The following is a 27677-nucleotide window of genomic DNA, read 5'->3' as shown; positions in this document are numbered from 1 at the left end:
AAATGGCGCCTGCTGCTAGCTCCATCGAGCGGGAAGAAACATCGCTTGCCATGCTCATACTAGCGTGAGCGTTTAAGGAGCACGTTTTACATAGCCCCGCTGCTGATCTGCGTTTACCACAATGGGAGCAGCGCTTAACTCCCTCAGCAGCCATTGCACGACTGGACGGAAATATACCAATAAAATGGCGGCTTCGCCCCAAAACTTACCCTGTTCAGAACGGCGTCCGCAGGGCCTCACTCTCACCTCAGAAGACCGAGTCAACAAGCTCCGGTCAAGCTGCGCAGAACCAGAATCTCTGGAAAAAGCCTCAGAACAGCCACGCAGTAAAAGCGCGCTTTTTTTATTTTTTTTAACGCAGTGAGGAAAGTTGGACGCAGGCAGCAACAGAGGGACTCCGGGAGGCGGGGGGAATGGGTAAGGCAGGGAGAGAGCGAACCTATATGCCTTTAAAGTGGGCACCACTGCTCAACTGGCAAAGCACAGGAGCCACCCCAGGCAGTCTGAAATCCAGGAGCTGATCAAGCTACGTCCACACCTACTGCGAGACAGAGAAATACTGAAGGCAGTTGGGGCTAGCCGTCCAAGAGGCACTATGGTTTTTCAGTGTTCTCTATCTCCACCTGCTGGTAGGCAGATACAACCCATCAGTTAATGGATTCATCTGCTGCTGATAAGGAAATACTATTCTGGATTCATCTGCTGCTGATAAGGAAATAGTATTCTAAATTTTCTTAATAAATGGTGACAAAAATGGTACATCCAACCAAAGAAAAGTAGGGCTACATAGACACTATCTCTACAGGGAGACTGAGAAATACTGAGCAGGTCTGGGTTGAACAGATCCTTATATAGGTGTCACTACTCAATTTTCAGTCTCCTTCTGCTGGTAGGAGTGCATATTAGCCATTCGTCAAGAATGGTCTGGAGCAGAAAATAAGGAATTTCTGCATGCTGCATGCTGTTAGGACAGAGTCCAGGAAGGGACATGGGAGGTACCTGGCACCACCAGGTGTACCGCCAAAGTGGCCAAGCCCAGCCAATAGCTCCAGCTCAACTAAACCTGAGGAACAGGTTAGCATCAAAGCTCAACCAGAGAGCAGCACAGGATAACCTCTCAGCAGGAGGATGACTGAGGTTCTCTATCTCCAACTGCTGGTAGAGGGACATAGCCCACTCATCTCTGGATTGATCTGTGGAACGCTATGGAAAGAAAAAAAAAGTTTTGGCCTGGAGCTGCAGGGGAGAACTGGAGCAAGCAAAAGGTGTATATGTATGTGTGTGTATTTGAGAGGGGTGGGGGTGGAATAGGGACCTGAACCCCCTGCAAGGCTGAGCTGAATGTCAGAATGCTTGCAATCAGACGTCCTGGTGCAGCAGAGCCCTCCTTTGTTATACTGGTGACGTCACTGGAAAGGTAAAACTAGGTTCTTACCTTGGTAATTTTCTTTCCTTTAGTCATAGCAGATGAAGCCATTACGTATGGGTTGTGTCCATCAACCAGCAGGAGGAGATAGAGAGCACTCAACTTTTCACAGTGCCTCATGGCCAGCCAAGCTCCACTGCCTCTTCAGTATGGCAAACTGCAATGGGAATAACATGAACTTTCCTCACAGCGAATGATGGCCCCTTAACAAGGGCATGAACTCAAAAGGAGGGAATGAACACATCCTCCTGGAGGGATTAAACTCGTCCTCCCAAAACAAACTGGAGGGAATGGACTCATCCTACTATAAGTGAACATGAATCCTGAAGACTGTTTTCCAACTTTCTCCCAAGGAAGGAACTTCAGGAAAGAACAGAACCTGAAACAGATTCACAGCATACAGACAATCATACAGGGAGGGCTCATGGCTTCATCTGCTATGACTAAAGGAAAGAAAATGACCAAGGTAAGAACCTAATTTTCCCTTTCTTGTCATCAAGCAGATGAAGCCATTACGTATGGGATGTAACAAAGCAATCCCTATATAGGGTGGGAACAGGTCACACCACGCGCTAGCACTTGTGCTCCAAAACACGCATCCCCTCCTAGCAGCCACATCCAGCCTGTAATGTCGGGCAAGAGAGCTTAGAAGCCCATGTTGCTGCACTGCATATCTCTTGACGAGAGAGTGCTCCAGTTTCAGCCCAAGAGGAAGAAATCGCTCTGGTAGAATGCGCCTTAAAGGCTACAGGCGGAGACCGGCCGGCAAGCAGATAAGCTGAAAAGATAGTTTCTTTGAGCCAGCGGGCAATAGTGGCTTTAGACGCTGGAGACTCTGCGAGGACCTGATAGCAAAATAAACAGATCATAGATCCTGATACTGCAGCAGAGTCCTGCGCACATCCAACAGGTGCAACTGCCCAAAAGATTCTGGAAACTCCTCTTTATCAAAGGAGGGCAAGAAAATAGGCTGGTTTAGGTGAAACGCTGAAACCACCCTAGGCATGAAGGAAGGCACGGTCCGAACCGTGACCCCAGACTCTTGAGAATTGCAGAAATGGGTCTCTACAGGACAGCACCTGGAGCTCTGACACTTGTCTCGCCGAAGTAATGGCCACAAGAAAAACGGCCTTTAGTGTCATATCTTGCTCTGATGCTCGCCGAAGCGGCTCAAAAGGAGAAGCCTGCAGGGCCTTCAAAACTAGCCCCAGGTTCCAAGTTGGACAGGGTGCTCACACGGAAGGACGGAGCTGAAGCACCCCACTAATAAACCGTGCCACATCTGGATAAGCAGCTAAAGACACGCCTTCAACCTTACCACGAAGGGAGGCCAACACTGCCACTTGCACCCGCAGGGAATTATAGGCCAAGCCTATTTGTACACCATCCTGCAAAAAGTCCAGAATCGGCGAAACAGGAGCCCGCATGGGTGTGATAGCTTTTGAAGCACACCAAGACTCAACTGGCGCCAAATCCTGGCATAAGCCACGGAAGTGGAACGCTTGCGGGCCTGCAGGACAGTGGAAATGACTGTTTGAATAGCCTTTGTCCCTCAATTACGCCCTCTCAATCACCATGCCATAAGACCAAAGCGGCAGGCGTCCTCCATGGCTACCGGGCCCTGTGACAACCGGTTCGGTACCAGAGGTAAAGGAAGGGGAGCCTCCAGTAGCATCTGTCGGAGGTCCGCATACCAAGGCCTTCTGGGCCAATCCGGGGCAATGAGGACCACTTCTCCTGGGTGCAGCCAAATCCGCAGGAGCACGCGCCCTATAAAGGGCCACGGAGGGAACACATATAGCAGGCCCGGAGGCCAGGGCTGAGTCAAGGCATCCAACTCTGCCGAGCGAGGATCTCTCCGTCTGCTGAAGCAGCACGGGACTTGTCACCATAAGATCCAACACGGGCTTGCCCCATTTGGCACATATCTGCAGGAACACTTCGTCTGCTAGTTCCCATTCTGCTGGATCGATCTGATGCCTGCTTAGATAATCGGCTTGCACGAACCCGAATTATAGCTACGTCATGCAAGGTTCCACGTTAGGAGTTACGGACCAAGAAAGGGATCTGGGTGTCGTCATCGATAATACACAAACCTTCTGCGGCTAGGAAAGTGAATAGAATGTTGGGTATTAGGAAAGGTATGGAAAACAGGTGTGAGGATGTTATAATGCCGTTGTATCGCTCCATGGTGCGACCGCACCTTGAGTATTGTGTTCAATTCTGGTCGCCGCATCTCAAGAAAGATATAGTAGAATTGGAAAAGGTGCAGAGAAGGGCGACTAAAATGATAGCGGGATGGGACGACTTCCCTATGAAGAAAGATTAAGGAGGCTAGGGCTATTCAGCTTGGAGAAGAGACGGCTGAGGAGAGACGTGATAGAGGTATATAAAATAATGAGTGGAGTGGAACAGGTGGATGTGAAGCGTCTGTTCACACTTTCCAACAATACTAGGACTAGGGGGCATGCGATGAAACTACAGTGTAGTAAATTTAAAAAAATCGGAGAAAACTTTTCTTCACCCAACGCATAATTAAACTCTGGAATTCGTTGCCGGAGAAAGTGGTGAAGGCGGTTAGCTTAGCAGAGTTTAAAAAGGGGTTGGACAGTTTCCTAAAGGACAAGTCCATAAACCGCTACTAAATGGACTTGGGAAAAATCCACAATTCCAGGAACATGTATAGAATGTTTGTACATTTGGGAAGCTTGCCAGGTGCCCTTGGCCTGGATTGGCCGCTGTCGTGGACAGGATGCTGGGCTCGATGGACCCTTGGTCTTTTCCCAGTATGGCATTACTTATGTACTTATGTTGCTCTGACCTGCAAAGTGAGCTGCCGACAGAAACTGAAGATGTAGCTCGGCCCAGTGGCAAATCTGTTCGGCCTGCGCGGCCAGTGCTCTGCACGGAGTGCCGCCTTGTCGATTTATGTAGGCCACTGCTGTCGTGTTGCCAGACATCACTCTGGCAGCCAATCCTTCCAGGGTCACTTGAAAGGCCAGAAGCGCCTAAAACAACGCTTTCAACTCCAGGCGGTTGATGGACCACTTCTCGGGTGTCCATAGACCCTGGGCATGCTTCCCCTTGCAATGTGCGCCCCAGCCCTTCAGGCTGGCATCTGTCACTACTAGACACCAATCGGGGAGCGCCAGCAGCATTCCTCGCCGCAGCATGCTGTCTGAGAGCCACCACTCCATGCTGAGTCGGGCCGCAGGGAGCCAAGAAAGTCTGCATTGATAATCCTGAGAAACTGGAGACCATCTTTGAAGTAGGGAATACTGTAGAGGTCTCAGGTGCGCTCTTGCCCAGGGCACCACTTCCAATGTGGCTGTCATCGAACCCAGCAGCTGGACAATGTCCCAAGCTCGCGGGCGGGGCATCCTCAGGAGCAGACAGACCTGATTCTGAAGCTTGCACCGCCTTAGCTCAGGTAGGTATACATAGCCCGAGTCTGTGTCGAACCTGGCCCCCAAATATTCTAGAGATTGCGAGGGGGTCAGGTGACTTTTGGTCATATTGACGACCCAGCCTAGAGACTGAAGTACTGAGACCACTCTGGCTGTAGCTTGATAGCTCTCTGTTACAGAGTCTGCTCTGATGAGCCAGTCTAGGTACGGGTGAACCCTGATACCTTCTCGCCTGAGCAAAGCAGCTACTACCACCATTACCTTCGAAAAGGTTCGGGGAGCTTGGCGAGGCCAAAAGGCAAGTCCCGGAACTGGAAATGAAACTTCTGGTGCGGGGGCCAAATTGGTATGTGCAAGTAAGCTTCTTTCAGGTTTAGAGACGTGAGAAACTCTACCTGTACCGCAGCAATGACGGAGCCCAGGGTTTCCGTGTGGAAATGCCACGCTCTCAGGGACTTGTTTAATTCTTTTAAGTCCAGAAAAGGGCGAAAAGACCCACCTTTTCGCGGCACCACAAATTAAATAGAGTATCGGCTGTAGCCGTGTTCGGCGGGAGGCACCGGGGACACGGCCCCTAACTGAATCAGACCTTGCAAAGTCTCCTCTACCGCCGCCCGTTTGGTGGCAGAACTGCATCGGGACTCCACAAACACGTCTCTTACTGGGGCGTTGAATTCTATTCTGTAGCCATCTCTGATCAGGTCCAGAACCCACTGATCTGAGGAAATATTGGCCCACTCCTCGGCAAAGAGGGAAAGACGTCCTCCGATGACAGGAAGCGAGGAGGGGGCCGGCACACCATCATTGAGAGGGTCGCCCCTGAACTCCAGGCCTAGAGCCGGTGGCTGCAGAACGCTTGAACGAGTGAAAGGAGTTCCTCTGCTGAAAAACAGGCACGAGAAGTGAACCCAGCAGAACGCCCCGGGCGGTACAGTCTATCTTCACGGAAGCGAGCTCTATAAGAGGAGTGGACCGCCTGGCCCTTGGAGGAAGGCCTCGACCTATCTTCGGGCAAGCGCTGGGGTTTAGGATCTCCCAGGCCTTTAACAATTTTTTTTCCCAACTCCTCACCAAATAGAAGGCCTTGTAAGGGCAACTTCACCAACCTTTGCTTAGAGGCCATGTCCGCTGCCCGATGTCGTAGCCAAATAAGACGGCGAGCCGCCACTGCTACTGCCATTTGTTTAGCCGAAGCTCTGACAATATCATAAAGGGCATCAGCCAAAAAGGACAAGGCCGACTCCAGCCGCGGAGCCACATCCGAGAAGGGCTCCGCTCCATCTCCGGGCTGTTCCACTGCCTGTTGCAACTACGCCAGGCAGGCACTAGCAGCATAACAACTGCATGCAGACGCCCGAACAGCAAGACCTGCAATTTCAAATGACCGGTTTTAAGTGCTGCTTCCAGCCTACGGTCTTGTATATCCTTCAGGGCAACTCCTCCTTCCACAGGGAGGGTAGTTCTCTTTGTCACCGCAGTGACTAGGGCATCTACTTTAGGCATTGCAAAGCGAGCCAAATGCTCCTCACGCAGAGGGTATAATTGCCCCATAGCCCTGGAAACTTTCAAAGTTCCCTCGGGGTCAGCCCACTGAGTGGAAATAAGCTCTTGGATGGAGTCATGCAAAGGAAAGGTTCGAGCAGGCTTTTTGGTACTAGCCATCCTAGGATTCACAGAGGAGGACGTGCCACTGTCAGGTCTTCAATAGAAAGGACCTGTAGGGTATCTGAAATAAGTGCTGGCAGCTCATCACTGTGGAAAATCCTCACCGCGGCGGGATCATCCAGATCCTGTGGTAATTCTGCACCTGACTCTGGCTCCTCAGACCACGAAGGCCTGCCAGAACTCTCCAAATCCTCACAGCCCGACCACGGGGAAGGGGGGGGGGGGGGGGGGGGGAAAGGAGGTGCACCACCATCTGATGGGGAATTAGCCCTTCTACGCTTTTCTTTATGCCAATTATCAGGGGAAATAGCCTCAGCGGGCAGTCCCAGGCCAGAATCCACTGGGGGGGGGGGGGGGGGGGGGGGGGACGACGACAACACACAATAGAAGGGGCCTCAGACGACCCTTGAGGGAGAGCTCTTTTCAGCATGTATGTTTTATGCAACACCACCACAAAATCAGGGGAGAAAGACTCGCCCTGGGCACCCAGATCCCGTCCAGGGCTAGCCGCTCCCTGAATAGCCTCAATTCGAGGTCCCCCCCCCGGCTCAGGGCTCTCTCTACGGAGGCCACGCCATGCGGAGAATTCAAAATGGCTTCCCCTGCCAGCTTTGAGCGGGAAGAATCATCGCTCGCCATGCTCGGGCCGGCTCTTACACCAGTACAGCACGATTTACAGAGCCCCGCTGCTGATTTGCACTTGCCACAGCGGGAACAGCGCTTTACATTCTCTGCAGCCATCGCCGAAAACAGCGGGAAAATTCAAAATGGCGCTTTCGCGACAAAAATGCCCCGATCGCGGGCCCACCCCGGAGGAGTTAGAAAACACTCGTACCTCACTAGACCGAGTATCACAGCTCCGGTCCCATAGAAGAATCAAAGGAAAACCTCCGTTCCATTTTTTTTTTTTTTTTTAAACGCTGTGAGGAAAGCAGAGGTAATAAGAACGCCGGAGGCTCAGATGAGTGGGAAAGGCAGGGAAAGGCGAACCAATGTGCCTGCATCCACTGAGTGGGAAAGGACAGGGAAAAGCAAGCTAATATGTCCACATCCATGGGGGCATGGGTAAGGCAGGGAAAGGGCTAACCTATGTGCCTTCAAAGTGAAGCTGCTATAGCCTCTAACACCCAGCTAACAACTGGCAAGCCAGGAGCCACCCCCAGGCAGATTTTTGATGGAGCTCGAAGAAGCTGCAGCCACCCTGCTTGGGGAGATAGAGAATACTGAAGAGGCAGTGGAGCTGGCTGGCCATGAGGCACTGTGAAAAGTTGAGTGCTCATCTCCCCCTGCTGGTTGATGGACACAACCCATACGTAATGGCTTCATCTGCTTTATGACAAGGAAAGAAATGACAACTTGTAGTAGGTCGTCTGTGGGCAAGTGAGGTAAGGGAATTGTGCTATATCAATTGGGGGGGGGGGGGGGGGGGGGGAGAACGGGAAACTACCCCAAAGCAAGTTGGCTTACGGGCGCCACTATCCCTTGAGTCAGCCCTGTGGTTAAGAACAGAAAGAAACCTTCAAGAGGGGGTAATAAAATGGAAAAAAAAAAAGGCAGGGTACCTGAAATTTGATTGCACTCCCCAGTTCCTCCCTTCACACTGATATTATGGATCTACCTTGACCCATCATCCTCTCATCCACATACATGCAACAGCTAATGAAGATTCAGTGGGTACTACTGCTCAATAGGTTTAAAACATACTAGTTCAACCCCTTTTTGCCTCCATTCGTGAAGATTATTTCCCAACCAAAAGACAAGAGCACTCCAACGGTCTGAGGCTTCACCACCACATATGTTAAAAGTTCTGAGTACACATTTTATATCCCCAAATACCCAAGAATCAAACTGATGTGGATTAAACGTTTCAACTTTTCCAGCGAGCCTACATTGTGATACTAGGGCTGTACATCAATTAAAAATTCCCAACCACACAACCGGCCACAATCGCATCAAGTGTCACCCTCACATTTTCACCTGTGTGGTGCAAAGTATAGCCTGCAGATATAAATTCTCAAAACAGACACTGTACTTCAGTTACTAAACTGAAAACAACATTTCTCTTACACCTTTGTTGTCTGGTGATTTTATTTTTTCTAAATCTTAGTCCATGTCTGGTTTTATTCCTCTGAACTATTTTCAGGCCCTCCTCACTATTTGTTCTCTCTCCTCTTTTCCCTTATATACATCTTTCACATTCAACTTTTTGCCATTTTTCTTCCTCCTTTTATCAGTCTTATTTCTATCCCTTCCCTTCCTCTCCATGGGCACAATCTTATTTTCACAGTGAAGAGACAGGATACTTTGGCCTGCACTCCCTCTCCTTCCCCCGACTGGCATATGTCTCTCCCCTACAGCTCCCCCCACCCTCCAAGACACTTCTGCAACTTCTTCTCTCCAGCCTACCCGCGTTCTCTCCTACCCCCCCCCCCCCCCCAGAGTCTTCTTTCCTACCACTCCATGACTCTGTCCCAGACTCCTCCCCCCGGAGTCTTCATTCCTACCACCCCATGACTCTGTCCCACACTCCTCCCCAGTGCTCCTACAGCTTGTTCTCCCCTACCCCCCCCCCCCCCCCCCCCCCAGCAGCTTTCTCTCTTGCCACTCCACAAGGCCCTCGGAACTTGCCTTGTATACACAGCAGCATTAAGCACATGCTACTCCACTCTATAACCGGAGCCCTCCCTCTCTAGCATCCTGCCTCCTCTGATGAAGCTTCCCGTTTCCTGCTGCAGGACACGAGAGGAAGGACTCCGCCAGGTTACCGAGGAGCAAAGTAGCGTGTGCTTAATGCCACTGTGTGTACAAGGAAAGAGCTTTGGGGGGGGGGGGGGGGGGGGGAAGAGTAGAAGAGTACAAGCTGCAGGAGCACCAGGGAGGGGGCAGTGAAAGGAGAGAAAAATATGCCAGAGGGAGAAGAGTCTGGAGATGAAGAAAGAGAAAGATGTGTAGCGAAACCAGGAGCAAGCAGCTTGATGCAATTGTGTTAAATTAATGAGCGTTAAGATTTTTAACACATTATTTGCGTTAAAACTACAGCCCTACTTGATACAGTAGCATTAAAACAAAATGGAGTTGCCACTAAAAGGAGGTCGATTACCACAAAAAAGTGAAACATACTTGGAAACTTAGTGCATATCTTACCTCTATGAATTTATTTAACGTTGCATTGGTTGGGTTGTGTGTGATGAGGAATCTCATGTTCTTGTATGTAATTTCCACTGGAGCTGGGCGGTTCATTCGGGCCATTTTGACTTTTAAAAAAAACAAACTTAAACACACTTAAAATGCTGATGTAAAGAAACTGAAGTCTAGATCACTATACCACGTGAAAATTCTAGCGTGTACAAGTATGAAGTTGGAAGCAATGGTATGTGAAATGAACTTAAAAGAAAAAAAAAAAAAAAGCAGCAGCAATTCTTCAATCCAGTAATACTGAGGCAAAGGAAAGGCAGTACACCGAGGTTTACCCCATCCAGGTCTGAACTCCTTAGTAAAGTGCTCTGCCAAATTCAATCCAACACTTCTTTATCCAGGTTAACTGCTCCTAGGGGGGCTTCTTAGTGGAGTAGTAATGAATTTCTACAGTTCACTTGTCTGCATAGAGGACATGCTGTGCCTGGCAGTAGTCTCCACTGCCCTTCAGAAACTCCATAAATGTGTGACCAAGAACACCACAGAACTGCTGTGAAGAAAAGAAAATATCACCTTCAGCTTGATATAAAAAAAAAAAAAAAAGTTACAGAGATAGCATTAAGTAGAGTGCTATACAGCCTTTAAACAAGCCTAATGCTTAAACTGGATTATTTTTGTGCCCCCAAATAGAAATACTCACTGTACACATTTTAAGACACTCAAGCTCTTATGAATCATATTTCATTTAGAGTACTTTTTAAAAATCATTAACAGAGCAGACCTCAGCTAAAGATCAGAAGTTAATGGGAAATGAATTACAGATACCTACACTAATGAAGACACTACTATTCAATAGTTCAAACAGAGGTGCAATAGTAGCTAATAGGGGCGTGTAAGAAGAAAGTTTAGTGTGTTGCCTTTTAAGTGTGCTCTTGATGACAGAAAAGAGTGCACTCTTTCCCTGACAGCTATGCATGCACCACCATGATTGTGCTTACTTTTGGGGAACAATGCACCCTTGTCGATAGTACCTCGTAATGATGGCAAATGAAAAAGCATGGAATTTAATGTTTCTGCTCCTTCATTTGCCAGTGACAAAAAAAAAAAAAAAAAAAAAAAGAGGACGTGGGTAATATTGACATTTCCCATGTATGCAGATCCTTGGTAGATGTGGTCAAACTAAGGCATAACACAGGACTAGGACATGGTAACTGAAAATCAGCTAAAGTCTGCTAAAATCCAAACTAAACCAAAAATACTTGGAGGCTTACCACTTAATACAAGAGTGATATTTGGTTTTACACCATTTACCGCCTTAGAATGCATAAAAACAGCAAAACTTGTTCTTACCTGTTAATTTCCTTTTCTTGAGCCCTGCTAGACTACCAAATCCATGATCATGTCCCCCCCCCATCAGCACTTGGAAGCAGACATTAACATTCCAAAATGAGATGCAGCCAAGCCAATCCAGTATACTAATGCCAAAGCCACTCAAGACGAAAACAAAAGGAAAAAACAAACAAAAAACCCCCAAGTATCATCCAGTCCAGGTGACTTGCTACTCTAAATTTATCAAATTGCCCCATTACATCTTACAAATCTCTGTAAATCTCGTTCAGTCAGCATTGCATACCAATTGTGAAATTGGTATCTCTCCCACATCTTCCTCAGTGAAAACTGAAGCAAAAAAATAATTTAGTCTCTATGGCCTTGTCTTCCATGAATGCCCCTTTTACCCCCTCTTATCTAATGGTCCAACTGATTTTTACTGGCTTCTTGCTTTTTATCTACCTAAAATACACCTGTGCAGCAAAGACTCAAAAGGAGCAGTCTAGAATAGGGGATGAATTGTGCACAAGAGGATTTTAGGGCGATATCCGATGATCTTAGGGTGGACAAACAGATGGCAAGAGCAAAAGTTAGAAAAATGCCTGGGTGAATAAGGAGAGAAATGGCCAGAAGGAAAAAAAAAAGATGGCAATTGTGCCTCTGTATAAATCTCTAGAGACCACACCCTTTATAAAGATAAACAGGATGGAGATGGTCCAGAGGGTAGCAACTAAAAGACAGCCAGTGGTCATAAGGCATGGTTTGTAGTGGCAGTAGTAGATTGAGTCAGCAGTCCAGCAGTGAGAGGGTTGCTTATCCAGTCTTTTGCATTGAGTGTCACATGTATGATTATATCCCAGTTGGTGAGATGTCATATGTATGTGCCCAATGCAAAGAGCTCCTAGCTCTCAGAGAACGTGTCAGTTCTCTAGAGGCTAGAATAGCAGACTTGGTGGAGCTGAGGGAGACAGAGAGGTACATAGAGGAGACATACAGGGATGTTGTAGAGAAGTCCCACCTCCAGTCTGGTAGCCCTTGTGCTACCTTGGAGGAGGGAGGTCTCCTAGAAGAAGAGCATCACCCTGGTGAAGTAGGAAGTACTCCTGTAGTCAGGACCTGCCCACCAGGGGATGTACTATCCTCTCGCACCGAGGGTATGTCTCAAAGTGCTGCCCGGGAGGGAAAGGTTAGGACAGCCGTTGTAGTTGGTGATTCGATCATTAGGCATATACATAGCTGGGTGGCTGCTGAACGTGAGTGAGGATCGCCTGGTGACTTGCCTGCCTGGTGCGAAGGTGGCGGACCTCACGCGTCACCTAGATAGGATATTAGATAGTGCTGGGGAGGAGTCGGCTGTCTTGGTACATGTGGGTACCAATGAAGTAGGAAAATGTGGGAGAGAGGCTCTAGAAGCCAAATTTAGGCTATTAGGTAGAAAGCTCAAATCCAGATCCTCTAGGGTAGCATTTTCAGAAATGCTACCTGTTCCACGCGCAGAGAAAAAGAGACAGGCAGAGCTCCGGAGTCTCAATGCGTGGATGAGACGATGGTGCAGGGAGGAGGGTTTTAGATTGGTTAGGAACTGGGCAACATTCTGGGGAAGGGGGAGCCTATTCCGAAAGGAAGGGCTCCACCTTAACCAGGGTGGGACCAGGCTGCTGGCGACGGCATTTAAAAAGGAGATAGAGCAGCTTTTAAACTAGAAATGGGGGGGGGGGGGGGGGGGCCGACAGTCGCTCAAAAGCGCATGGTTCGGGATAAGGTATCTTGCAAGGATACCTCACAAAACAGGGACGATAGGGTTTCTGGATAGTGAGGTTGCACAACAGACCGTGGTAGGCCAGGTGCCCTTAAAACAACCAAAGATCAGACAAAAGATGGCAAATCATTAGTGTCAAGTACTAAGCATCATGCAAACAGGAACAACACTCTGAAATGTCTTTATGCAAATGCTAGGAGTCTAAGAAATAAGACGGGAGAGTTGGAATATATTGCACTAAATGAAAAATTGGATATAATAGGCATTACTGAGACCTGGTGGAAGGAGGATAACCAGTGGGACACTGTCATACCGGGGTACAAAGTATATCGTAGTGATAGGGTGGACCGGACTGGTGGAGGGGTAGCATTGTATATTAACGAGGGCCTTGACTCAGATAGATTACAAATTCAGCAGGACACAAATCACACCTTTGAATCATTGTGGGTTGAAATTCCATGTATAAAAGGGAAAAGGACGGTGATAAGGAGTGTACTACAGGATGAGCAGGTAGATGCAGAAATGATAAAAGAAATCAGAGACAAACAAAATGGGCAATGTGATAATAATGGGTGACTTCAATTATCCAAATATAGACTGGGTAAATGTAACATCGGGACACGCTAGAGAGGTACAATTCCTTGATGAAATCAAGGACAGCTTTATGGAGCAGCTGGTGCAGAAGCCAACGAGAGAAGGAAAAATTCTAGACTTGGTCCTTAGTGAAGCGCATGATCTGGTGAGGGACGTTATGGTACTGGGGCCGCTTGATAACAGTGATCATAATATGATCAGTTTTGATATCAGCCTTGAAGTAACTATACACAGGAAGTCAAATACGTTAGCATTTAACTTTCGAAAAGGAGACTGATAAAATGAGAACGGTTAAAAAAAAAACAACACCTTAGGGGGGCAACTGAGAGGGTAAATGTACAACAGGTGTGGACGCTGTTCAAAAATACCATACTGGAGGCCCAGGCCAAACATATTCCGCGAATTAGAAAAGAAAGACGAAAGTCCAAAAGACAGCCGGCGTGGTTGAAAAGTGAGGTGAAGGAAGTTATTAGGGCTAAAAGAAACGCCTTCAGAAAATGGAAGAAGGAACAGTCTGAAAATAAGAAGCAGCATAAGGAGTGCCAAAGCAAATGCAAGGCGCAAATAAAGAAGGCGAAGAGGGATTACGAAAAAAAAAGATAGATAAAGACGTAGCAGAGAGATTGAATGAATTCTTTGCTTCGGTCTTCACCGAGAAAGATTTGGATGGGATACCGGTGTCGGAAATGGTATTTCAAGTGGACGAGTCGGAGAAACTTACTGACTTCACGGTAAACCTGGAGGACGTAATGGGGCAGTTCAGCAAACTGAAGAGTAGCAAATCTCCTGGACTGGATGGTATTCATCCTAGAGTACTGATAGAACTGAAAAATGAGCTTGCGGAGCTACTGTTAGTGATATGCAATTTATCCTTAAAATCGAGCGTGGTACCGGAAGATTGGAGGGTGGCCAATATAACGCCCATTTTTTAAAAAGTTTCTAGGGGAGATCCAGGAAATTATAGACCGGTGAGTCTGACGTCGGTGCCGGGGAAAATGGTAGAGGCTATTATCAAAAACAAAATTACAGAGCACATCCGAGGACATGGATTACTGAGACCAAGTCAGCACGGCTTTTGTGTGGGGAAATCTTGCCTGACCAATTTACTTCAATTCTTTGAAGGAGTAAACAAACATGTGGACAAAGGGGAGCCGGTTGATATCGTGTATCGGGATTTTCAAAAGGCGTTTGACAAGGTACCTCATGAAAGGCTACAGAGGAAATTGGAGGGTCATGGGATAGGAGGAAATGTCCTATTGTGGATTAAAAACTGGTTGAAGGATAGGAAACAGAGTGAGGTTAAATGGGCAGTATTCACAAAGGAGAAGGGTAGTTAGCAGGGTTCCTCAGGGGTCTGTGCTAGGACTGCTGCTTTTTAATATATTTATAAATTTACAGATGGGAGTAACTAGCGAGGTAATTAAATTTGGTGATGACACAAAGTTATTCAAAGTCGTTAACTTGCAACAGGATTGTGAAAAATTACAGAAGGACCTTACAAGACTGGGCGGTTAAATGGCAGATGACGTTTAATGTGAGCAAGTGCAAGGTGATGCATGCGGGAAAAAAGAACCCGAATTTTTATAGCTACGTCATGCAAGGTTCCCAAATCTTCTATCCCCATTTGCAATTGTTTTCTGCTGTCCTACCCTTGGCCTTTCATCCATGCACAGAACTGTTAAGCAGTTCAGCTTTATCCTTATCTGCTTCTGCATATACCTCCCCCTCAGCTTTTGAGTCTCACTCACAATGCTATTATGGCACTTCCTCCTGTCACTTATATTTGAAAAACACCTTGTCCCCCAATTTTACTGTATCGATTATCTTTTTCTTCCATTTGCCTCTTCGCATTCCTCTGATAGCTTTCCCAGCTTCTCTTAGCTTTTCCCACTATTTCTGCAGATCCTCCTCTTTCCGAGTCATCTTGTCTTGTAACAAAGGCCAACGTTCTTTCCCTTACCTTTTCAGCTACGTTTGAGAACCAGAGCTGCCTTCTTGTCCTCGCCTCTTAAACCCAGCTACATTGTTTTTACCACTTGCTCCTGTAAAGAGCTCCAGAGCTTATTCATATGCTGAATAAAAGCATCTCTCTTTTTAATACTGTGGAGCCTTCCTGCATAAACACTAATGTGGAATGGACGTTAAAAAAAAAACTTGTATCAATCAGGTGCCACTCTGAAGTGTAGACACTCCTGAAGAATGTTTCCCTGAAAGTTTTCTGAACATTGCAGGAAATCCTGTCATCGAAAACAGTGCAGGGGCCCTTGTTTGAATCATCAAGTAGGTGACTGCATTTTGAGCTGGAGAGGACCAGCCATCACTGTGGCAAAATAAGTAATTTTTTGGCTCTGCTTTGTATCTACCTTATGTGAAAGGCTGGAGACTAACATACAACAGTGATGATTTTTTTTTTTTGTAAAATATTTGTGGCACTATCTGAACTCTTTTGGAATTTTTGGCTCTTATCCATGAGGGAAGCATAGGACCTATGAAGAGTTGAATCAGATCCACATTGAGGGCTAGCTGCAGAGGCACGTGCAACTTTTGGCACTGAATATCTAAATATACACAGCAACCCAAAGTTAACTGAGCACTAGCTGATATTCAGACCAATGCCAGGTTAACGTAGCAGATAAAGTTAAGACAGTTGATCTACTACCCCAGCTTCATCTGCATACTTTTCCAAATGTGAGATCTGACCCGATGTCTTCAGTGAACAAGAAAGTGAATATTTGCTCTTCCATTCTACTGGAATTTCTTTTCTTTGTATTCAAGATACGAGTTAGATAAACCTATCCTTAATGTACAGTATTTTGGAGATTTATCATCAAATTGGATTGTGGTCTCCACAGGTGAGTCTCGGAGGCTGGAGAGTCCTCTAGACCGAGTGGCTCAGTGGTGCTGGACAGCCCAGAAGACCAAGTAGTACATAAGTTGCCTGGAGGCAAGAGGTTATTTGTCTGGCCTTTCTTCACTTGCTTCCTCTGGTTCAGGGTCAAGCGATACATATGTTGTCTGACCAATGCCAAGTTTTGAAGTACCAGGAGTATAGAATTCTCACTGTAATCAAACAAGCTGTATGCAAAGGTGGAACTGCTCCTAATGGTTCTCTCAACAGCCCACATAGCAAATGTAGACTTTCTTAGATGGCAGAACATATCTGGAGTAAGCCATGCTGGTGACCTTACTCCTGGTGACAGATTCCAAACTCCCTTGGTTCTTTAGCCAGTGGAGAGTACCTGAGTCAGCAGGACTGTATGCCCTGATGCAGTGCCCAAGCTTCAGCTCCTGTACACATTTCCCCCCATAATCCCCCCCCCCTAATAGGTTGAGTGAAGCAAGATTGCAAGTTCTAAGAACTAAAGGTCTCTGGCTGAGACTGAGAAAAATGGGTTATCCCATGTTCCAAGATTACTCCAAACATGGCTAGCATGGGGACAAATGTGAGAAGGAAGCCACTGAAGAAAATCTATATAGTGTGCTGAGGAGCTTGTGTGAACATATACTTGGAACCCCTACATGTGTGTGGGATAAGCTTGTATGGTCTGAGACCAAAGTAAGAACAGCAAGTCTTATCACCATCCCTACAGTAAAGCATGAGGGTGCCAACATTAAGTTGTGGGAATGCTTTATAGCAGCTGAAAGCAACTTGTGAAAACTGAGGGAGATGACTAGTGCAAAGTACAGGCCAATCCTAGACGAAGGAAATCCAGTATATCACAGACCCGAGACTGGGAGTAAATTCACCTTTCAACAAGATAGAACAAAAACAAACAATATCTCAGCAATTACAAAACGAATACCCTCATGTGACCCAGTGAAAGCCCAGATCTGAATCCAAGTCTTGCTACATTTTCTATTGAAGACTGCATCCAAACAATGCCTACCCAACTTCAATTATCTTAAACACTAATGGCTGTTATAGCTGCAGAAGGGGCAACTACAAGTATTGATTCAAGAAGTGTGAAGCAACCAAACCTTTTTTGTTATCAGTTTTGGAATCTATATATATAAAAGGCAAGACCAACGTTCTGAAGCCTCCAGCCGGAAGTGTGAAGCGCCAGAGATATCCGGTTTCCCCATGAGTGAAGGAAAACAGCACAGCACGAAATCCCTCTCTGTAACAGTGAAGGACTCAGAGGGGGAGGGGAGAGAGATGCCCTCACTCTCTCTGTAACACAGAACAGCAGGAAACTTAACACTGAAGGACTAGACTCCAAGGGGGGAGGGGGAGGGAGAGAGGGCAGAGGGCAGGGACACACTCCCACATGCACACTCTGAAGAAAACCTTGCTAGCCCCCGTTTCATTTGCATCAGAAACGGGGCTTTTTTACTAGTATTTATATAACTGTTCTTTCACTCTGAAAAACACAGGATGTGTTGTGTAGATCAGGGAAAATATCTACTTTAATGAATTTGAATTTATTTCTAAACAATAAGAAAAAACAAAAAGGTGTGAAAATGGGAAAATTAGGTACTTATCTTGGTAATTTTCTTTCCTTTAGTCACAGCAGATGAATCCATTAACTGATGGGTTGTATCCGCCTACCAGCAGGTGGAGATAGAGAACACTGAAGAACCACAGTCACCCTTGGACGGCTAGCCCCATCTGCCTTCAGTATTTAAAGTTTCCAAAGCAGAGTGAATAAAAGGTAAACTTTCCTCACAGCGAACAAGCGCCCCAGAACTGGAGCAATAACCACACAAAGGAGGGACGAACTCAACCCCCTGCAATAGAACAGCATGTAGAAGCTCTGAGAGCTGGTCTTCGACTCCTCCTGATACAATATCTGTATACAATATCTGTATGAAAGATCTGAACAACAAAACAAAATCAGACAGGGAGGGATCCTGGATTCATCTGCTGTGACTAAAGGAAAGAAAATTACCAAGGTAAGAACCTAATTTTCCCTTCCTTCTCATCAGCAGCAGATGAATCCATTAACTGATGGGATGTACAAAAGCAATTCCTACTTAGGGTGGGAACAGACCACACCGTCAGCAAGCATTTGTGCTCCAAAAATTGCATCCTGCTTCACTGCAACATCCAGCCTGTAATGCCGCACAAATGAGAGCTGAGAAGCCCAAGTAGCCGCGCAACAGATCTCTTGAAAAGAAAGGACACCCGTTTTAGCCCACGAGGAGGAAATCGCTCTCGTGGAACGGACCAAACACTTCAGGCGGAGACCGTCCTGACAGCAGATACGCAGAAAAAAATGACTTCCCTGAGCCAACAGGCTATAGTGACCTTAGACGCTTGGCACCCAAGTCGAGGACCTGTCAATACAAAAAGGTGATCAGAAGTCCTGCAGTCATTTGACATCTGTAGATACTGCAACAGAGCCCTACGGACATCCAAAAGATGCAATTGCCCAAAGGAATCCGGACAATCCTCCCTAGAAAAGGAGGGCAGGAAAATGGGCTGGTTCAGGTGAAACGCTGGTTCAAGTGAAATGCTGACACCACCTTGGGCAGGAAGGAAGGCACTGTATGTACCATTACTCAGGACTCCGAAAACTGTAGAAAAGGATCCCGACAGGAAAGCGCCTGAAGCTCAGATATGCGTCTAGCCGATGTAAAGGCCACCAAGAAGACTGTATTGAGAGTCACATCCTTCTCAGAAGCTCGCCAAAGCGGCTCAAGCGGTGAACGCTGGAGAGCCTACACCACCAGCCCCAGGTTCCAGGCCAGACAAGGCAACCGCATGGGAGGACGGAGCTGAAGCGCCCCTCAGAGAAATCGGGCAATGTCCGGATGAGCAGCCAGGGACTTTCCCTCGATAGCATGCCCAACGCTGCCATCTGCACCCGAAGGGAATTGTAAGCCAGGCCTTTTTGTAAGCCATCCTGCAAAAAGTCCAGGACCAGCGAGACCACAGCCCGCGCGGGTGTGACCTCTTTCAGGACACACCACTCCTCAAACTTACGCCATATCCGAGCATAGGCTGCGGAAGTAGACCACTTGCAGGCCTGTAAGAGAGTGGAAATGACCTTGTTAGAACAGCCCTTGTCTCTCAATTGCGCCCTCTCAAGAGCCGTAAGACCAAATCGGCAGGGATCCTCCATAGACACCAGACCCTGAACCAACAGGTTCGGCACCAGGGGCAAATGAAATGGAGCCTCCACCATCATCAGACGGAGATCCGCATACCACGGACAAGACAACTTTCGTCTGCCGAATCCGCTCTGATGAGCCAGTCGTCGAGGTAAGGGTGAACTCTTGATACCCTCTCGCCTGAGGCACGCGGCTACCACCACCATTACCTTGGAAAAGGTACAGGGAGCTGTGGCTAGGCCGAAAGGCAAGGCCTGAAACTGGAAATGTCGACCCAACACCGCAAACCGGAGAAACCGCTGATGCGGGAGCCAGATAGGACCGTGCAAATATACTTCTTTTAGGTCCAGAGACATGAGAAACTCTCCTGGCTGTACCACCGCAATGACGGAGCACAGGGTTTCCATGTGAAAGTGTCGTACTCTGACGGCCTCGCTGAGTCTTCGTAAGTCGAGAATCGGTCTTGAAAGACCCACCTTTTCGAGGCATGACAAAATTAATGGAATAGCGGCCTTAGCTGCGTTTGGCGGGAGGCACCGGGACCACCACTCCAAGGTGCAGTAAGACTTGTAAGTTCTCCTCTACCGCCACCCGTTTTACAGCAGTGCCGCATTGGGACGCCACAAACACGTCTCTCACCGGGTTAACGAATTCCAGTCGGTAACCTTCTCTGATCAATTCCAGGACCCACTGATCCAAGGTAATCTTGGTCCACTCCTCTAGAAAGAGGGAAAGGCATCCTCCTATTGCAGGCATGGAGGAGTGGACCGGCGTCCCATCATTGTGGAAGATGCCCCCAAACTCATGGCCTTGAACTGGCCCCTGCGGAACGTTTGTCCGAGCGAAAGGAGTTCCTCTGCTGAAAACGGGCACATTGAGAAAACATCGGGCGACACCTGCGAGCTTCACGGAAGCGAGGTCTGGAAGAGGAGGGAAACAGGACCCTTGGAAGAAGGCCTCGGCCTATCCTCAGGTACCCGCTGGGGCTTAGAGTCCCCCAGGTCTTTCACAATCTTCTCCAATTCCCCTCCAAATAACTAGAGGCCCCGAAAGGGTAACCTCACTAGCCTTTGCTTAAAGGCCATGTCAGCCGCCCAATGCCGCAGAGCCAAAGAAGGCGGCGGGCAGAATCCGCCACAGACATCTGTTTAGCCGAAGCTCTGACCAGATCATAAAGGGCGTCAGCCAAAAATGACAGGGCCGACTCCATCCGCGGGGCAACCTCAGAGAGGGGAGCCACACCATCGGCGGGCTGTTCCACCGCCTGTTGCAACCAGGAAAGACATGCCCGGGCTGCATAGAAACTGCAAATAGATGCCCCTTAAGGCAAGGCCCACTTCAGCGCGGATTCCAGCCACCGGTCCTGCATGTCTTTCAAAGCGACCCCTCCCTCTACTGGGAGAGTGGTCTTTTTAGTCACCGCCGTGACCAACGCATTCACTCAGAGGGTAAAGCTGACCCATAGCCCTGGCCACTTTCAAAGGCCCACCGGGATCAGACCATTGAGCTGAAATAAGCTCTTGGATGGAGTCATGCACCGGAAAGGCACGAGTAGGCTTCTTAGTACTCGCCATCCTAAGATTAACAGAGGAGGCCTCGCCTTCAGCAGGATCATCAATCGAAAGGGCCTGCAAGGAGTCAGTAATGAGAGCTAGCAGCTCATCGCGGTGGAAAATCCAAACCGCATTGGGATCATCCAAACCCAGTGGCAAACAGGCACCCTCCTCTGGATCGGATATCCATCCCTGAGGGCCTGCCAGATCCCTCAGACTCCCCACAGTCCGACCACAGGGGAGGAGGGGAGGAGGAGGAGGATATGCATCACTTTCAGACGGGAAAAGTAGGTTCTTACCATGATAATTTTCTTTCCTTTAGTCATAGCAGATGAAGCCATTACGTATGGGTTGTCCACATCAACCAGCAGGGGGAGATACAGAGCACTCAACTTTTCACAGCTCCACTGCCTCTTCAGTATTTGAAGCTTCCAAAGCAGTATGGCAAACTGCAATGGGAATAACATGAACTTTCCTCACAGCAAACGATGGCCCCTTAACAAAGGCATAAACTCAAAAAAAGGAGGGAATGAACTCATCCTCCTGGAGGGAATAAACTCGTCCTCCCAAAACATGAACTGGAGGGAATAAACTCATCCTCCTATAACTGTAACAAGAATCCTGAAGACTTGTTTTCCGACTCCCCAAGGAAGGAATATAACTTCAAGAAACAAGAGCAGCACCTAAAATCAAAATCACTGCAATACAGACAATCATACAGGGAGGGCTCATGGCTTCATCTGCTATGACTAAAGGAAAGAAAATCATCATGGTAAGAACCTAATTTTCCCTTCCTTGTCATCAAGCTGATGAAGCCATTACGTATGGGATGTAACAAAGCAATCCCTAAATAGGGTGGGAACAAGCCACACCACGCGCTAGCACCTGTGCTCCAAAACGCGCATCCCTCCTGGCAACCACATCCAGCCTGTAATGTAGGGCAAAACAGAGCTTAGAAGCCCATGTTGCAGCACTGCAAATCTCATGAAGAGATAGTGCTCCAGTTTCCGGCCAGGAAGAGGAAATCGCTCTTGTGGAATGTGCCTTAAAGGCTTCAGGCGGAGCCCGGCCAGACAGCAGATATGCTGAAAAGATAGCTTCTTTGAGCCAATGGGCAATAGTGGCTTTAGACGCTGAAGACCCTCTGGGAGAACTTGCAAACAGCACAAAAAGATGATCAGAGGTCCTGAAAGAATTTGTAATTCGCAGATACTGCAACAGAGTCCTGCGCATATCCAAAAGGTGCAACTGCCCAAATGAATCTGGAAACTCCTCCTCAACAAAAGGAGGGAAGAAAAACAGGCTGGTTTAGGTGAAACGCTGAAACCACCTTAGGCATGAAGGAAGGCACAGTCCGAACCGTGACCCCTGACTCTGAGAATTGCAGAAAAGGGTCTCTACAGGACAGCGCCTGGAGCTCTGACACCCGTCTCGCCGAGGAAATGGCCACTAAAAAAAAGGCCTTCAGTGTCAAATCTTTCTCTGAAGCACACCGAAGCGGTTCAAAGAGAGCCCCCTGAAGGGCCTTCAATATTAACCCCAGGTTCCAAGCTGGACAAGGTGCCCGCACGGGAGGACGGAGCAGAAGCACCCCTCTAAGAAACCATACCACATCTGGATGAGCAGCTAAGGACACGCCTTCAACCTTGCCACGCAGGGAGGCCAATGCTACCACTTGCACCCGCAGGGAATTATAGGCCAAGCCTTTGTGTACACCATCCTGCAAAAAAACCAGAATCGGCGAGACAGGAGCCCGCAACGGAGAAAGCGCTCTTGAAACACACCAGACTTCAAACTGGCGCCAAATCCTGGCACAAGCCACGGAAGTGGAGCGCTTACGGGCCTGCAGGAGAGTGGAAATTACCTTATTTGAGTAGCCTTTATCTCTCAATTGCGCCCTCTCAATCGCCATGCCATAAGACCAAAGCGGCAGGCGTACTCCATGGCCACCGGACTCTGTGACAACAGGTGCGAAACCAGAGGTAACGGAAAGGGAGCCTCCAACAGCATTTGTCGGAGGTCCGCATACCAAGGCCTCCTGGGCCAATCCGGGGCGATGAGCACCACTTCTCCTGGATGCAGCTGAATCCACAGGAGCACTCGCCCTATCAAGGGCCACAGAGGGAAGACATACAGCAAGCCCAGGGGCCAGGGCTGAGCCAAGGCATCCAACCCGGCAAAGCGAGGATCCCTCCGTCTGCTGAAGAAGCACGGGACTTTGGCATTGGAACTGGTCGCCATAAGATCCATCACTGGCTTGCCCCATTTAGCACATATCTGCAGGAATACATCGTCTGCTAGTTCCCACTCCACTGGATTGATCTGATGCCTGCTTAGTCGGCTTGCACGTTGCTCTGACCTGCAATGTGAACTGCTGACAGGGACTGTAGATGCAGCTCGGCCCAGTGGCAAATTTGTTCGGCCTGCGCGGCTAGAGCTCTGCACTGAGTGCCGCCTTGTCGATTTATGTAGGCCACTGCTGTCGTGTTGTCCGATATCACTCGGACAACCAATCCTTCCAGGGTCACTTGAAAGGCCAGAAGAGCCAGAAACACCGCTTTCAACTCCAGGCGGTTGATAGACCACTCCGACTCGTCGGGCGTCCACAGACCCTGGGCATGCTTCCCCTGGCAATGTGCGCCACAGCCCTTCAGGCTGGCATCTGTCACCACTAGGCACCAATCGGGGAGCACCAGCGGCATTCCCCGCCACAACATGCTGTCCGAGAGCCACCACTCCATACTGAGGCGGGCCACAGGGAGCCAAGAAAGTCTGCACTGATAATCCTGAGATACTGGAGACCATCGTTGAAGTACAGAATACTGTAGAGGTCTCAGGTGCGCTCTCGCCCATGGCACCACTTCCAAGGTGGCCGTCATCGATCCCAACAGCTGGACAATGTCCCAAGCTTGCGGGCGGGGCATCCTCAGGAGCAGACTGACCTGATTCTGAAGCTTGCACCGCCTTTGCTCGGGAAGAAACACATAGCCCGAGTCTGTGTCGAACCTGGCCCCCAAATAGTCTAGAGATTGCGAGGGGGTCAGGTAACTTTTGGCCATATTGACGACCCAGCCCAGAGATGGACTGAAACCACTCTGGCTATAGCTAGATGACTCTTTTTCTGAGTCTGCTTTGATGAGCCAGTCGTCTAGGTACGGGTGAACCTGGATACCCTCTCGCCTGAAAAAGGCAGCTACTACCACCATTACCTTGGAGAAGGTTCGGGGAGCTGTGGCGAGGCCTAAAGGCAAGGCCCGAAACTGGAAATGTTTTCCCAATACTGCAAACCGCAGAAACTTATGGTATGGGGGTCAAATTGGTATGTGCAAGTAAGCTTCTTTCAGGTCCAGAGACGTGAGAAACTCTCCTGGCTGTACCGCCGCAATGACGGAGCGCAGGGTTTCCATGTGAAAATGCCGCACTCTTAAAGACTTGTTTAGCTCTTTTAAGTCCAGGATCGGGCGAAAAGACCCGCCTTTTCGTGGCACCACAAAGTAAATGGAGTAGCAGCCTAACCCTTGTCCAGCGGGAGGCACCGGGGTCACAGCCCCTATCTGGCACAGACTGTGGAAAGTCTCCTCTACCGCCGCCTGTCTGGCAGCAGAACCGCATCGGGACTCCACAAACATGTCTCACCGGGGCATCGAATTCTATTCGGTATCCGTCTCTGATCAGGTCCAAGACCCACTGATCTGCGGAGATTTTGGCCCACTCCTCGAAAAAGAGGGAAGTCTTCCTCTGATGACAGGAAACGAGGAGGGGGGCGGCGCACCATCATTGAGGGTCACCCCTGAACTCCAGGCCTTGAACCGGTAGCTGCGGAACATTTGTCCGAGCGAAAGGAGTTTCTCTGCTGAAAGCGGGCACGCGAAGTGAACCCAGCAGCACACCCTGGGCGGTACCTTCTAGCTTCATGGAAGCGAGGTCTGTAAGAGGAGCGGACCGCCTGACCCTTAGAGGAAGGCTTCGGCCTATCTTCGGGCAAGAGCTGAGGTTTGGAATCCCCCAGGCCTTTAACAATGTTTTCCAGCTCCTCACCAAACAGGAGAAGGCCTTGACAGGGCAACTTCACCAACCTTTGCTTAGAGGCCATGTCCACTGCCCAATGTCGTAGCCAAAGAGTGCGGCGAGCCACCACTGCTACAGCCATTTAGCCGAAGCTCTGACCATATCATAAAGGGCGTCAGCCAAAAAGGACAAGGCCGACTCCATCCGCGGAGCCACTACAGATAAGGTCTCCGCTCCATCACCGGGCTGTTCCAATGCCTGCTGTAACCAAGCCAGGCAGGCTCTAGCAGCATAACAACTGCATGCAGACGCCCGAACAGCGACACCTGCCAAATCAAAGGACCGCTTCAGAGCTGAATCAAGCCTGCGGTCTTGAATATCCTTCAGGGCACCACCTCCTTCAACAGGGAGGGTAGTTCTCTATCACAGCCGTGACCAGGGCATCCACTTTAGGCATTGCAAAGAGAGTCAAATGTTCCTCACTCAGAGGGTATAATTGCCCCACAGCCCTGGCAACCTTCAAAGGTCCTTCGGGGTCAGCCAATTGAGCCGAAAAAAGCTCTTGGATGGAGTCATGCAAAGGAAAGGCTCGAGCAGGCTATCTGGTACTAGCCATCCTTGGATCTTCAATCGAGAGGGCTTGTAAGGCATCTGAAATAAGTGCTGGCAGCTCCTCGTGGCCACACTCAGAAGGGGAATTAGCCCTTCTGCGTTTATCAGGAGGATAAGAAACAGGCAAAGCCAACTCCAAAAGGCCAGGATCCACTGGGGGGGGGGGGGGGGGGGGGGGCAGGCAGAGGTTCCGAAGATCCCTGTGGTAGAGCTCTTTTAAGCATGTACGCCCTATGCAGCATTAAAACAAAATCAGGGGAGAAAACCGCTTCCTGACCGCCCAGATCCTGCCCAGGGCTATCAGCTCTATTATTAGCCTCACTCAGAGGACCTCCCCCCCACCCCCCGGATTCAGAGCTCTCCGTCGCAACAGAGGCCACGCCATGTGGAAAATCCAAAATGGCGTCCGCTGCCAGCTCAGAGCGCAAAAGATTGCCGCTCGCCATGCTCGGGCTGGCTCTACCGTCTGTACAGCACGAATTACAGAGCCCTGCTGCTGATTTGTGCTTGCCACATTTAGAACAGCGCTTTACAGTCTCCGCAGCCATCGCCGAAAACAGCAGTAAAATTCAAGAATGGCGGTTCACGCCAGAAACATCTCGATCGCGGGCCCACCCCGGAGGAGTCAGAAAACACTCTTACCTCACTAGACCGAGTATCACAGCTCCGGTCCTGCAGAAGAATCTGAAGAAAAAAAAAAAACTTTTCCAAGATCGCTGCGCTAAAGCGCGACGCGACTTTAAATTATTATTAATTTTTTTTAACGCTGTGAGGAAAGCAGAGGCAAAAGAGGTAAATAAAAACACTCCGGAGGCTCAGATAAGTGCAAAAGGCAGGGAAAGGCGAACCAATGTGCCTGCATCCACTGAGTGGGAAAGGACAGGGAAAAGCAAGCTAATATGTCCACATCCACGGGGGCTTGGGTAAGGCAGGAAAAGGGCTGACCTATGTGCCTTCAAAGTGAAGCTGCTATAGCCTCTAACACCCCGGCTAACAACTGGCAAGCCAGGAGCCACCCCCAGGCAGATTTTTGATGGAGCTCGAAGAAGCTGCAGCCACCCTGCTTGGGGAGATAGAGAATGCTGAAGAGGCAGTGGAGCTAGCTGGCCATGAGGCACTGTGAAAAGTTGAGTGCTCTCTATCTCCCCCTGCTGGTTGATGGACACAACCCATACGTAATGGCTTCATCTGCTTGATGACAAGGAAAGGGAATTTACCCGTCTATGTTTAGCGTGTTTCCAACGCTCGGGGAAGGAAACATCTGAAGCCATCCCCGGGGCCTCAACACCCGGATGGAAGCTAGGGTGCAACGCAGTGCCTGACACCTCTTTTCAGCATGAACTCCTTATGCATTAAAAGCACAAACTCAGGGGAGAAAAACTCCCCCTGACCCTCCGCCTCCGAATTAGGAGAAACGGACGTTGGAGCTCCTCTGGCAGCCTCTAAACGAGGCGTCCCCCTGCACTCAGACTCCTCCACAACTGCAAGGGTCGAGACATGTGGCGCTTCCAAAATGGTGCCCACTGCCAGCTCCATCAAGCGGGAAGAATATCACTCGCCATGCTCGTACTAGCGCAAGCGTCTAAGGAGCACCTTTTGCACAGCCCCGCTGCTGATCTGTGTTTAACACAACGGGAGCAGCGCTTAACTCCCTCAGCAGCCATCGCCCGACTGGAAGGAAATATATAAATAAAATAGTGGCTTCGTGCCAAAACTTACCCCGTTCGAAACTGCGTCCGCGGGACCTCCCCGGAGGAGCTGGGCACCACTCTCACCTCAAAAGACCAAGTCTACGAGCTCCAGTCAAGCTGCACTGAACCAGAATCTCTGGAAAAAGCCTCAGAACAGCCACGAAGTAAAAGCACACTTTTTTTTTTTTTTAAACGCTGTGAGGAAATTGGAGGCAGGCAGCAACAGAGGGACTCCGGGAGCAAGGGGAAATGGGTAAGGCAGGGAAAGGGCGAACTTATATGCCTTTAAAGTCGGCACCACCAGCCACAACACCCCTGCTCAACTGGCAAAGCACAGGAGCCACCCCAGGCAGAAATCCAGGAGCTGATCAAGCTACGTCCACACCTGCTGGGAGATAGAGAAATACTGAAGGCAGTTTGGGCTCGCTGTCCAAGGGTCACTGT

The 27677-nt window shown here is 49.0% G+C and overlaps 1 protein-coding gene across 1 annotated transcript in view; it reads right to left on the bottom strand.

The window, feature by feature from the left end:
• The window catches only part of PTP4A1 (protein tyrosine phosphatase 4A1), an 80676-nt gene that overhangs the window by 47895 nt on the left and 5104 nt on the right, over window positions 1-27677 (bottom strand). The window contains exon 2 of the mRNA XM_030199000.1: window positions 9643-10183. Coding sequence (XP_030054860.1) covers window positions 9643-9747 — 105 coding nt within the window. The 5' untranslated portion in view covers window positions 9748-10183. The remainder of the gene's footprint in view (window positions 1-9642; window positions 10184-27677) is intronic.

This window comes from Microcaecilia unicolor, chromosome 3, assembly GCF_901765095.1.
Source record: "Microcaecilia unicolor chromosome 3, aMicUni1.1, whole genome shotgun sequence".
Taxonomy (NCBI): domain Eukaryota; kingdom Metazoa; phylum Chordata; class Amphibia; order Gymnophiona; family Siphonopidae; genus Microcaecilia; species Microcaecilia unicolor.
The sequence above is the reverse complement of the archived record's forward strand: the minus strand, read 5'-3'. Positions and strand labels throughout refer to the sequence as shown.